This window comes from Tachyglossus aculeatus, chromosome X4, assembly GCF_015852505.1.
Source record: "Tachyglossus aculeatus isolate mTacAcu1 chromosome X4, mTacAcu1.pri, whole genome shotgun sequence".
Taxonomy (NCBI): Eukaryota; Metazoa; Chordata; class Mammalia; order Monotremata; family Tachyglossidae; genus Tachyglossus; species Tachyglossus aculeatus.
Genome location: NC_052098.1, coordinates 50,299,221 through 50,313,676, shown reverse-complemented (window position 1 = coordinate 50,313,676; position 14,456 = coordinate 50,299,221). Strand labels below are relative to the sequence as shown.

The 14,456-nt window shown below is 41.5% G+C and overlaps 1 protein-coding gene across 2 annotated transcripts in view; it reads left to right on the top strand.

The window, feature by feature from the left end:
* The window catches only part of ABCA1 (ATP binding cassette subfamily A member 1), a 115,108-nt gene that overhangs the window by 33,990 nt on the left and 66,662 nt on the right, over nt 1-14,456 (top strand). For both annotated transcript variants that reach the window (XR_005456595.1, XM_038769501.1), the window contains exon 6: nt 1,013-1,204. Coding sequence is in view for 1 of the 2 variants with exons in the window: in XM_038769501.1 (XP_038625429.1) it covers nt 1,013-1,204 (192 nt within the window). In the remaining variant the exon portion in view is untranslated. The remainder of the gene's footprint in view (nt 1-1,012; nt 1,205-14,456) is intronic.

Here is a 14,456-nt window from a genome sequence, read left to right as displayed (position 1 = left end):
CCCCCAGCCTGAGGTCCTGAGCTGCAGCCTTTTCAAGGCCCTGCATTAATCCAGCCCAGGAGACGGGAACTTTCTACAGGCACACAATAGGTTAGCGGTTTGGTGATCTCCATCTTCCACAACAAATGAAATGCTTCCTGGAAACCTTCGTCATTCAGATTCCCCAATTAAAATCTGAGTTTACGATTCTCCCCTCTCACCCTTTCTTCTGGTTGGTTCCCCCAGGCAGGTTCTGATAGATGGCAAAATCTGTCTGTTCAGTGCTCACACCAACCTAGGCCAGATCTGATGGGTGAGAAAATCTGACTGTTCAGTCCCCCCACACCAGTGAAGCAAACCCCTCTGGTTTTGAATGTGGATGGGTACCTGGTCTTTCATCTCATTGCAGCAGGCACTCTGTGCTACCAACCGCTTGGTCTTTCTGTAGCAAAAGCAGAAACTGCTAGAGGTGGGGGATAAGGGGAGCAGTTTGGACAGGCGCCTGGAAGAGTGTCTGACCTGAGTCATATTCACTCTGGACCCAGCCAGCTCCAAGAAAATTGGGGTATATGGGTGGTCTCTGGAGAGGCAAGTTGGGGTGGGGTTGGTGGTAGTGAAAGGGCATGGGACACTCAAGCCATGCCTAGATCTTTGTGCTGGCAGCTTTTCTCCTGTCTCCTAATGAATCTCCAAGACAAACCCAGGCAAGATCCTGATCCACCCTGCTTCCTCCCCCTATTTCACTTGCTCTTGTCTAGCAATGCCAAAATCAAACATTAGTAGACTTGAGAAAGGGAATAATCTCTTTGTAAAGCCAACTCTAAAATGATCAATCTTGGGCCCAAAATGGCCAAACATGAGGACCACTGTCAGTAAAATTGGATTAGCTCCATGGTACCCTTTCTAATAATACTGCCTTTTACATGGCCATCCCCGTAATGGTTTAACACTGCAGTACGAGGAAAACATTTGGTCTTTGGGAAGCTCATCTCGATCTGTTTGATTTTGAAATATTTTTTATAACTTCTTGCAGGTGGTTGTGTCTGGCTACCGGATGAGCTTGCAAAATCTCTGTAATGGAACCAAATTAACTGAGTTTGTTAAAATCAATGACCAGGAAGTAGCAGAGCTCAGTGAAAGCATTATTTGTGCACTGCCAAAGGAAAATCTTGAAGAAGCAGAGCAAATCTTTCGTTCTAACCTGGACCCTTTTAAACCCATTCTGGTAAGTAGACTTGTGCCTAATTGGACCTTTACAAGAATGACTATTGTGATGACTTTCTGCTTAATCCCTAATTAATAGTTTGCTTGGAGGCAATAATCATCATCATCATCAATCGTATTTATTGAGCGCTTACTATGTGCAGAGCACTGTACTAAGTGCTTGGGAAGTACAAATTGGCAACATATAGAGACAGTCCCTACCCAACAGTGAGCTCACAGTCTAAAATCAATCAATCGTAAAAGGGGGAGACAGAGAACAAAACCAAACATACTAACAAAATAAAATAAATAGGATAGATATGTACAAGTAAAATAAATAAATAGAGTAATAAATATGTAGAACCATATATACATATATACAGGTGCTGTGGGGAAGGGAAGGAGGTAAGACGGGGGGGATGGAGAGGGGGACGAGGGGGAGAGGAAGGAAGGGGCTCAGTCTGGGAAGGCCTCCTGGAGGAGGTGAGCTCTCAGCAGGGCCTTGAAGGGAGGAAGAGAGCTAGCTTGGCGGATGGGCAGAGGGAGGGCATTCCAGGCCCGGGGGATGACGTGGGCCGGGGGTCGATGGCGGGACAGGCGAGAACGAGGTACGGTGAGGAGATTAGCGGTGGAGGAGCGGAGGGTGTGGGCTGGGCAGTAGAAGGAAAGAAGGGAGGTGAGGTAGGAGGGGGCGAGGTGATGGAGAGCCTTGAAGCCCAGGGTGAGGAGTTTCTGCCTGATGTGCAGATTGATTGGTAGCCATTGGAGGTTTTTGAGGAGGGGAGTAATATGCCCAGAGCGTTTCTGGACAAAGATATTCCGGGCAGCAGCATGAAGTATGGATTGAAGTGGGGAGAGACACGAGGATGGGAAATCAGAGAGAAGGCTGGTGCAGTAGTCCAGATGGGATAGGATGAGAGCTTGAATGAGCAGGGTAGCAGTTTGGATGGAGAGGAAAGGGCGGATCTTGGCAATGTTGCGGAGCTGAGACCGGCAGGTTTTGGTGACGGCTTGGATGTGAGGGGTGAATGAGAGAGCGGAGTCGAGGATGACACCAAGGTTGCGGGCTTGTGAGACGGGAAGGATGGTAGTGCCATCAACAGAGATGGGAAAGTCAGGGAGAGGACAAGGTTTGGGAGGGAAGACAAGGAGCTCAGTCTTCGACATGTTGAGCTTTAGGTGGCGAGCAGACATCCAGATGGAGATGTCCTGAAGGCAGGAGGAGATGCGAGCCTGGAGAGAGGGGGAGAGAGTAGGGGCAGAGATGTAGATCTGGGTGTCATCAGCGTAGAGATGATAGTTGAAGCCGTGGGAGCGAATGAGGCAATGTGGTGGAAAAGTTACAAATGCCAATGTTTTGTGAAAGTGAGCTTTAACAATAATACTGAATAGACTAGGATTCTAAAATCAATCAATCAATTGTATTTATTGAGCGCTTACTGTGTGCAGAGTACTGTACTAAGCGCTTGGGAAGTACAAGTTGGCAACGTATAGAGACGGTCCCTACCCAACAGTGGACTCACAGTCTAGAAAGGGGAGACAGAGAACAAAACAAAGCATATTAACAAAATAAAATAAATAGAATAGATATGTACAAGTAAAATAAATAAATAAATAAAAATATGTATAATAAAGTGCTCTTCAATAGAATCAAAGGATTGGCATAGGTATTGAAAGGACATTTAGTTGAATGCATTTTGACCTTTTTCATCCAGGGGAGAACTTCTCTACTTCTCCGGCCTTAGCCCATGAGAGTAGGTTACAACATCTGTTCAGAGTGCTTCAGGATAAAAAGTGTTTCATCGACTTGCTCTTTCACACTAAAGCTTCTTGGGACATAATAATAACAGTGATGATGGCATTTGTTAAGCACTTACTATGTGCCAAGCACTAAGTGCCAGGGTAGATACAAGGTAATCAGGTTGTCCCACGTGGGGCTCACAGCCTTAATCCCCATTTTATAGATGAGGTGACTGAGGCACAGAGAAGTTAAGTGACTTGTCCAAAGTCACACAGCTGACAAGTGGTGGAGGGGACATGTTAGGGAGTTAGCTGGGGTACACAAGGCCCAGCAATTGAAAAGTTCTGTTCTAGTCCATCCTTCTGCTTCCCAGATGTACCATGAGGGACAGATTGATAGCATGTTTAAAGGCTCCTAGGGAGGAGGTAGCCTTAGTAACTCCTTCCTGTGGGAACAATTCTGACTTTCAAGAATTTCTTATGTCCTGCGTAGAGCCTTCCTGTTGCAGCTTAAGGTCACTTCTTCTCTTTCCGTCTTCTGAGAAGATGGAGAAAAGCTATGCACGGTCTTCTGTATAATATTTGTCTTTTGCTATCAACCAGCTGATACCTGTAAACATGCAGTTTAAGAAATGTGGATAAAATTCCAGTCACCATCCTGTCCCTTTCTAGTCATTTATCATATCCCCTCTCACCTCCTTATTCATTGACCTTCTCTTTCTCCCGTCATTAATTCTCTTGAATCATTTTCCTCCTTCTGTTTCTATTTCTTTTGGTGTCTTTGTCTGACTTTCTGTTTGGACTTCCCCACTGTGTCCCTACCAGTTATTTCTCTCTGTCTCAGTCTTTCTTTCTCCTTGTCTCTGTGACTCTGTTCTCTGTCTTTCTGTTTGTGTCTGATTCTGTGGCTTTTCTATCAGTCTGAGGTCCATGTCTGTGTTACTGCCTCTGTGTCTCCGGCTCTGTACATCTTTCTCATGCTCTTTCTGTACCTCTCTCACGATTATCTCTCTCTTGCACTCTCTCTCTCGTGATTATTACTCTCTCTATGCTTGTATCATTGCACCCAGTAAGTGCTCAGTAAATGCCACTGATTGTGTGGCTCGATGTACTCTGACCTAGGCCCAAACTGAAAGGGCTGCCTGTGTTGTGGTTGCAGATGGTTTCCAAATTTCCAAGTCTCCAAATTTTGTTGATCATTTTATAATTTTTTCAGATTTAATTTTTTTCTTTCCAACTTTTCACCAAACTATTTAAATTATTTTAGCTGTGATGCTTCTAAAGAACACGAATTATGTAAGCAGTCATTGTCACAGCACTAAAATGTAAAAATGCTTATGCTTGCTTTTTAATTTTGTCACAAAAGGATCCCATTTTTTCCTTGGTACAGGGCCCCCGAAAGTTTCAATCAGACAGTGCCCTTACTTCCTCTAAGAAACCAAGTATCTTCTTAACAGGGTTTTCATTTTGGGGTATCTGTTTGCTCCTGCTCTCCCCTCAACCCTTAACTATCTTTAGCTTTATTTCCTGTAGTTGCTGTTGCTTTTATTGGCTAGCATTTGTACTTTGGGTTCCCTGCTTTCTCCTTCCTGACCTTATCTTATTGTTTCCCTCAAGCTTCTTGTTTGGTCCTGTCACTCCAGCACATATACAAGAGAAAATGTCCTCTAGACTGTAAGCTCTCTGTGGGCTGGGATCATGTCTGCTAATTCTGCTGTGGTGTACTCTCCCAAGCATTTAGCACAGTGTTCTGCACATAGTAAGCGCTCAATAAATACCATTCATTGATTGATACAAGAATAGAAAGAGAACCCCCAGAAAATTATTTTATCAGATTATTTAGAAGGCATCTTAAAAATGAATCAATGTTTCAGCTCCGTTTTTGAACTGGGACTCAAGGAACTTGCCCTAGTTCATTTGCCTAATTGAGTCAATCAATCAATCAATCAATCAATCGTATTTATTGAGCGCTTACTATGTGCAGAGCACTGTACTAAGCGCTTGGGAAGTACAAATTGGCAACACATAGAGACAGTCCCTACCCAACAGTGGGCTCACAGTCTAAAAGGGGGAGACAGAGAACAGAACCAAACATACCAACAAAATAAAATAAGTAGGATAGAAATGTACAAGTAAAATAAATAAATAAATAAATAAATAGAGTAATAAATATGTACAACCATATATACATATATACAGGTGCTGTGGGGAAGGGAAGGAGGTAAGATGGGGGGATGGAGAGGGGGACGAGGGGGAGAGGAAAGAAGGGGCTCAGTCTGGGAAGGCCTCCTGGAGGAGGTGAGCTCTCAGCAGGGCCTTGAAGGGAGGAAGAGAGCTAGCTTGGCGGATGGGCAGAGGGAGGGCATTCCAGGCCCGGGGGATGACATGGGCCGGGGGGCGATGGCGGGACAGGCGAGAGCGAGGTACAGTGAGGAGATTAGTGGTGGAGGAGCGGAGGGTGCGGGCTGGGCAGTAGAAGGAGAGAAGGGAGGTGAAGGCATCAGAGAAGGCATCAAGAATATAACTCAGTTTAATGCCTAGGATCACAATTCTACAGAAGCAGGTAGATGCTAGAATGTCTACATTCAACATTCATTCATTCAACCATATTTAGCTTTTATGCCCCCAGGGGGCATTGTGTTCAATGAGAAAGTGACCTGCTGCTTGTGGGTGGATTAAAGTTTTCTAGAAAGATATTCATAGTGTAGAGCTATAACTGGCCCACCTATTGTTCCTTTGCTTTTGTCAGGCACTCTCTGAGGCCAAAATGAACCCACACGATGACTAGATATTATTTACAGCTGATGGATGCACTTAAGTCTTTCCTACAGTGAGATCCTTTTGGACTGTGAGAGGTTGTGGCGAATGGCAGCCCAGTCCCTTTGAGCCGCCCAGCTTTCACAAGATAAGGTTTAATGCTTACCCTTTTAGCCTAAATAATGCATGTTTCTAGAATTGAAGAATCATTCACAGATGCTATATATATATTCATAGTTGGAAGAGAATTTGATCTTAGAACCTATTCAGCTTCTGGCTCACATGTGACACCTGACAAATATGAAGGTAGTGTGAGAAGCAGAATGATCTAGTGGAGAGAGCATGGGCCTGGGAGTCAGAAGGTCATGGGTTCTAACCCTGGCTCTGCCACTTGTCTGCTGTGTGACCTTGGGCAAGTCACTTCACTTCTCTGGGTCTCCGTTACCTCATCTGTTAAATGGAGATTAAGACTGTGAGCCCCATGTGGGACAGGGACTGTGTCCAACCTGATAAACTTGTATCTACCCCAGTGCTTGGTACAGTGCCTGGCACATAGTAAATGCTCAACAAATACCATTATTATTATTATTATCATCATTAATAATGATAATAATATCATTATAATTACAATATATTATATTAGTAATGATAATAATAATGATGGTATTTGCTAAGTGCTTATTATGTGCCAAGCACTGTTCTAAGCACTGGGTTAGATACAAAGTAATCTGGTCATCCCACATGGGGCTCACAGACTTAATCCCCATTTTACAGATGAGGTAACTGAGGCCCAGAGAAGTTGTGACTTGCCCAGAGTCACTCAGCTGACACGTGAGATAGAGAAAGATCAGTTGAGTTCTCCAAGATCACACAGGTTACTCATGGCAGAGGTAATATTAAAGTTTCAATTTGTAGTCCAGTTATCTTTCCATGAGGCTATCCAGCTTCTTTCAAGGGACCCTGTAGTGCAGCCTTCCATGCAGGTTCATCAGTTTACACTGCTCTTTCCACGGCCACACAGCTAGGTTCAAAGAGAGCTTTTGGGCCATAAACATTTTTTAATCATCCATATTTTCCTTATCCTACCCATAAATTGAAATACCTGATGCATTGGGGATTAATAGTCCAAAGAAGTGCACTTCCCATGCTGTAGGTTGTATTTTCTTTAAATAATACCGTTAATTAAATATTTGAATTTCAAAGATCACTCTTTCTAGTCTGATTTATTTCAGGTTCAGAGTAATTTATTTTAGCATGACTGTAGTAGATCCATACTAACTGGTGTGGATGATTTAGGAAAATAGTTTTGTGCAAGGCATTAATGTTCTTCAGAAAAAGTGTATCAAGCCCAATTGGTGAGCCCTTTCCTGAGGGAATCCTTATAATTGTGTTTATGCAAATCCAACAGAGTAAACTACTTTTAGCCACAAATTTTATTACCATCTGTAAGTATATTATTGGTAGTATATCATTAATACCTGAAGTATTATCGATAATATTCTTGTCAGTATGTCCCAGCAATTAAGCAAAAGGTAGTTAACTTGATTGTCTGCAATGTTTCTGAGAAATTTGATATCACATTATGATTCTGAAGGAAATTCTGTGAGATTTGTAATCTTGATTAGCACTCCTAAACTGGGGTTAAGAAATCATAATTTATCCAGGTTGTCTAAGACTTCCGCTTGGTTCCTTGGCTGCTGTTGTATGTGAATTGTGAGACATTCAACCTCTTCATGAAGTGGGGTAAACAGAAGGATTTGTCCCCAGAACAGTGACCACCCATTTGAAACTGTTTGGCCAGATGATTTAGCAGTCTTGACCTATAATAACCCTACCAGAAGAAGGAACATTCTGTTAATGTTGAACAAAGAGATCTGTTCACTTGCAGCTTTTTGATAAAAGCAGCGCATTCCTACAGACGAAAAGCCCTATTCAGTTGGAAAAAGAACCCAATGTCAGGGGGTTCTGAAGTTGCACTATAGAAATAAAACTGGACAAGCGAATTTAAGAGTAGCAGTTGCCTCTACGAGCTATTGTTCAGTGATCCTTTTAGCCACTCAAGCCTTAGCTCAGGGTACATCACCTATGCACTGAGTTCTCATCCGTTAAGCACTTAGGTACTCCCACCACCTGCTGCCACAATAGCACGTGTGTGTGTGTGTGTGTGTGTGTGTGTGTGTGTGTGTATCTTTATGCTCTGTTGCTTCCCCTTCGCTGTAATATATTTTAGTGTTTGTCTCCCTCCTTAGACTGTAAACCTTTTGAGGGCAGGTATCATGTCTACTTACTTTATTGGGCTCTCCCAAACTCTTAATCAATCCATGGTGTTTTCAAGTACAGCACTCTGCAAAGAGTAAGCAGCTATCGATCGATACAGTGCTCTGCAAAGAATAAGCAGCTTATCGATCTATTCAGCGCTCTGCAAAGAGTAAGCAGCTTATCGATCAATCGATTAGGCTGAGTGTCAGGCTGTGAAGTTGTTAGCACTCAGATGCAAATGGTAAACTATCATTTATACTTTATGAATTAGGCGTACTTCAACCTGATGCCTGAGGTCACAGCTATACGTCCTCAACTAGCCAACTAATTCTGGGAAAACGAAATAAAGCAAAAGACCACTTTTTCCTCAGTTACTCAGGTTATTGGAGAAAAGAGAAACTTTTTTTAGTCTGAATTATCCAGATTTATTGTTTTCTCTGAGTAAATTAACTTTCATTTACGTTAATATACATAGTATTACTTAGCTCATTGACTTTCACACCTTTAGTTCTCTAGCCAGATCTTCACAAGCAGATTGAAGTAGAAAGCCGAACAATTAGCTGATGAATTTGGCAATGTAATTCAGATTTTCCTCAACTTTCTGAGTATTTCAGCCAATAGATTTCCCTTCACTGGTAAATTGTCCAGAAAATTGTAGCTAGGAAGACTCGGCCTGTGGTTAAAAGAAACACCAGCATTTTAAAAGTTGTTTTCATAATTCTATTCCATTAAATATTTTTAGTCTTTTTTGCCATTCATGGTGAAATATTGTAGTTCTGAAATATGCACAATTTATTTGTCCAGACTCTTAGTCTATGATTATTTTGAAGACAAGAAAGAGGTTGCATTGGAAGAAAAACGCAAGGAGAAATTTAAAATTCCTAAACACCCAAGAAAGTTTTTTTTTGTTTTTATCATCAAACTGAAGAATGTTTTTAATTAGGTACCTTCAAATGTGTTGAATTTATTCTACTTTCCTTGTAAAACGCAATGGGCTGGATAAAAATTTTATTTTATGAAAAATTTTACATGGTATATAATTGTTAGAATGCAAATAGAAATGCTTCTCAAGATTGCATATGCTTTAACTGGTTATATGCTTCATTTCCTTTTAGTCTGTGCTAGGCAGTGAAAATGATTAATTTTTTTGCCAAGATTAAGGCTTTGTCTACTCAGGAAAATGGAGAATGGAGGCAATCTAATTATCTGGGTAATTTAGGAGAACAAAACCTATTCAGTAAAAATTTGTATCGCCTAAACAATTCAGATTTCCTGTCTATATTTCCTGGGTCTACCCTAGCAAATTATCCAGACTTCAGCCATCAATTACCCAATGTTTCAAGTCCTCACCACACCAGAACCTTTTGTCAGAACTATCTGAATAATTGAAGCCACAATGTAGAGTTTTTTAAGCCCTGTGTTCTCTGTCATGTGTTAATCCAGACATAACAATCAAATTCTCTATATAATCAATTCATCCTTCACTTCCTTGGTTTGTGTAGAGTCAGATAAAGGTTGCTGGCTCTAGGGAGAATGATAACTTCTTTTTCCCCCAATTTCATTTGGAATGTAATAATTAATAATTGTATTTGTTTAGCACTTACTATGTGCCAAGCATTGTACTAAGCAGAAAAATCTCTCTGCCATTATCCTCGACTCATCTCTCTCATTCAACCCGTATTTTCAGTCAGACATCAAATCCTGTCACTTCTACCTTCACAACATCTCTAGAATCTGCCCCTACCTCTCCATCTCAACTGTCTGTTTTTTGTTATATTGTACTCCCCCAAGTGCTTAGTACAGTGTTCTGCTCACAGTAAATACTCGATAAATATGATTGACTAAAACCACACTGATCCAAGGATTTATCATAATCCACTGCATCAGCTTCCTCACTGACCTCCTGTCTCCAGCCTCTCCCCTCTCCAGTCCACACTTTGCTGCCTAGATAATTTTTCTAAAACATCATTCTGCACATATCTCACTACTCAGCCAATCAATGATATTTATTGAGTGCTTATTCTGTGCAGAGCACTGAACTAAGCGCTTGGGAGAGTACATCAGAGTTTGCTGCCTCAAAAAACCTTCACTGTTTGCAGAAACTTCTCACCTTAAGGCCCTAACTCAACCCTTCCTCTCCTACCTATCCTTGCTCCTTTCCCACTACAACTCAGTGCACACACTTCACTCCTCTAACACAAACCTATAATCTCATCTCTCTTGCAGCCTACCCTTTTACCTTGGAACTCCCTCCCTACTTATATCCAACGCCACATCCACCCTCCTGATCTTCGAAGATCTACTAAAATCACTTCCTCCTCCAGGAAGCCTTCCCTAACCAACCTCTCATCTCCCCACCATATTCTCCCTTCCGCATCTCCGATGCATTTGGGTCTGTACCCACTAAGCACTTTGATACTCACCCTACTCTCTCCTCTGCAGCACTTATGCACATATCCTTATATTTTGTTGTTTCCTCTATCTTTAACTTATTTTAATGTCTGTTCCTCCCACTAAGCAGTGTGGCATAGTGGATAGACCATGGGCCTGGGAGTCAGAAGATCATGGGTTCTAATCCCAGCTCTGCCACTTGTCTGCTCTGTGGACTTGGGCAAATCACTTCACTTCTCTGTGCCTCAGTTACCTCATCTGTTAAATGGGGGTTAGACTGTGAGCTCTATGCCGGACATGGACTGTGTCCAACTTGATTTCCTTATACCCACCCCAGATCTTAGTACAGTACCTGGCACATCTGTAAAATGGAGATTAAGACTGTGAGCCCCATATGGGACAACCTGATCACCTTGTATCCCCCTCCAGTGCTTAGAACAGTGCTTTGCACATAGTAAGCACTTAATGATGCCATCATTATTATTAGTAGTACTAAGTGCTTAATAAATACCAGAATTATTATTATTAGATTGTAAACTCCTTGAAAGCAGGGATTGTGTTTACCAACTCTATTGTAAATGCTCAAAGCATTGACTGATTAAGAGCTCTGATTGAACTGTGATCCCTAGATGCAACCTTCTTAAGAACTATGCATTTGCAAGATTATAAAAATTTACAGGTAGCACTTTGAAAATAACTCAAATATATGTTTATTTAAGAGCAACTCACTCATATTGAAGTAATTCCAACTATTTAAATCTTTTTAAAAATCAAATTATGATGGAACAGTTTTCAGGGCTCCATGAGTATCAAACCAGTGAAAGTGGAAGAAATGTATTCAAGGAGACTTGCATGTGGAGTGCGATGGTCATAATGACTTTTGTCTCTGTTGGATTTATATAATACACTACAGTGTATGGGAAATGAATCAGAACAATGATTCACATGAATACTGGCTTTTACTGGAACACTTGGGGAATACATAAAGTGCTTGCATTTCATCCTCTATGGACACTATTTTGTCATAAGCCAAAACATGGAATAATATATAAAATCCAGTTATCTTAACCAGAAAGTATGGTCCTCAACAAAATGATTTTTAATTTGTGAACTCGAGGAGGGTTTTCTTCCAGTGATCAATGGTGACCTTTTTGTAGTGATTTCATCCTTTGTTGGTGGTGGTTGCTGTCTGCTGAAGACTTTTTGTTTGGAAATAATGGCAGAAATTCTGAACTGTGAATTCAGTTCCTAGTGCTGATTTGAAAATATAATTTGACAATATTATTTACCTTTGCCAAGTAAAATGACTAAGAAACTCCAGTTAACTTCTTCTTGAGCAGAATATTTAGCTGTGATGTAGCATATGTTTAATTCATGTCAATTTATAACTACAGCTGCTCATTATAATAGGTTTTTTGATTTCTATCATTGAAAATTAAGTGGTGGCACGGTATATTGAGGTTACCACATTCTCGTTACCTAAAAGTACTTCAATCAGTGTGGGTATGGGATTTTATCTCAAAAGGCAAAAACATATTCAAGTCCTTATAAAATCATGTGTCTTAAAACATTCTAGTTCATACTCTCTGCAGGTTGAATTTCTCAGTTTGATAAGTAATTCATAAAAAAAAAAGAAATTATACTTAGTGAAAACACACCTTTTTTCAGCTGAGAATTGGGAAACAGTGGGGCCTAGTGGAAGGGCCTGAGAGTCAGAGGTCCTTAGTTCTAATCCGGGCTCTGCCATTGATCTGCTGTGTCACCTTGGGCAAGTCACTTAACTTCTCTGTGCCTCAGTTCCCTCATCTGCAAAATGGGGATCTGTTACCTGTTCTTCCTCTTACTTAGACTGTAAGCCCCATGTAGGACCTGATTATCTTGTATCTACCCCAATGCTTAATACAGTGCTTGGCACATAGTAAGCGCTTAACAAATACCATTATTGTTATTATTGTTATTATTATCTGCTGTTTGACTTCGGGCAAGTCATTTAACTTCCTTTATGCTTCAGTTACCTAATCTGTAAAATGGAGATTAAAGCCTCTTCCCTCTGACTTTGAATATGAGCTCCATGTGGGACAGAGACAATGTCCAATCTGGTTATTTTGTATCTTGCCCAATGCTTAGTACAGTGCCTGGTATATAATAGGTGCTTAACAAGTTCCATTAAAAAAATCAAAACTATAAAACAATCAGCCAAAGGGAATTTCATTGACCCCTGATTTAATTTCATTTATAAACTAATCCAAGATGCAGGATTTAAAATAGAGTATAAAATTTTCAGAAAATTATGCATCAGGACTAGAAGCTATTTATGATAAACAGGGAATGAACTCAACCATAGTTATGTCCCATGCAAAGAATCAACTAAATGAGCTATTTTAGGAAATAATTCGATCTATCCAGAAAATTTATAATACGTTGCTGTCTTATAGTTGGCAGTATCTATCAATCAGTGAATGGATGATATTTATTAAGTGCTTACTGTGTGCAGAGCCCTGAACCAAGAGCTTGGGAGCATGGCCTAGTGCAAGAGCGAGGGAGTTAAAGGATGTGGGTTCTAATCTCGGCTCTGCCACTTGTCTGCTGTGTTACCTTGGGCAAGTCACTTTACTTCTCTGGGCCTCAGTTACCTCATCTGGAAAATGGGGAATAAGACAAGGACAGGGACTGTGTCTGACCTGACTACCTCATATCTACCCCAGTGCTTAGAACAGTGCCTGGCACATAGTAAGCACTTAACAAATACCATAATTATCATAATTATTATTATTATTACAATACTGTGGGGAGGCAGACATTCAAATAAATATCAAGTAGAATGCAGGGAAATTTTTATACTCTCCAGGGCTAGGAGGGGCCTGGTCCCTGAAAGTGCGTACAACACCATGAACTCAGGTACTGTAAAGAGCTGGGGCCTGGGAGTCAGAGGACCTGCCTTGTAATCTAGGCACTGCCATATGTCTGTTGTGTGACCTCGGGCAAGTCAATTCACTGCTCTATACCTCCATTTCCCAACTGGTAAAAGGCGGGGTTCATTCAATTGTATTTATTGAGCGCTTACTGTGTGCAGAGTATACAGTACTTCAACAGTACTTCAACTCCTACTTCAATTGTGAGCCCCATATGAGACAGGTACAGTATCCAACCTGATTGAGTTGTATCTACCCCAGCAGTTAAGCAGTGCTTGGCATAGGGGAAGCAGCTCGGCCCAGTGGAGAGAGCACAGGCCTGGGAGTCAGAAGGACCTGGGTTCTAATCCCTGCTCCACCACTTGTCTGCTGTGTGACCTCGGGCAAGTCACTTCACTTCTCTGTGCCTCAGTTACCTCACCTGTAAAATGGGGATTAAGATGGGGATTAAGACTGTGAGTCCCATGTGGGACTTGGACTGTGTCCAAACTGATTAGCTTGTATCTACCCCAGTGCTTAGTACAGTGCCTGGCACATAGTACGGGCTTAACAAATACCATCGTTATTACACAGAAAATGCTTAACAAGTACAATGATAATAATAATGAGCAGAGGCAGTGGGAGACCATCGCCTCACTTGCCACATGCCATGCTGTTTGTCTCTGGGGCTCCATGTGGCACCAGAAACCCAATTTATTTCCAGGATAATAGTTACTGCATGGAGCCCTGAAGCCTGGATGGATCGCAAGCATTCCAGGCGGTAGGTCTGGGGGACTCTAGGGAACCGAGCTGGCAATTAAGCACCCCCTCCAGCACTTGCCCTAGCACTTCTCCCAGAGCCCCACATGCCCAAGATGGTGTCACAGCACCCACACTGTCTTTTGAGTGTATGTGCTGTACTTCTACATTACCAGTTCCTGTCAAAATCTTCAGGTGCAATATAACGGCTCTACATTTTATCAAGGCTTTTTCTTACCTTCAGCAGACCCCTTTTGTATTTATATTTATGCACTTGTTTTTCCTGCAGCCATGGATTTGAAAACATAAATGAAACCCACTCAAAACTTCTCTTATTTACTAAAGAAATTGATTTGTTTCCATTTCCTAAGTGTGATATTCACGTATTAGGATTTTGGGAAATGATCTCTTGGATATGGGGCAGATGCCAAATATTGGCTCTTTATCGATAAGGCAAATAGCAAACATTTCACATTG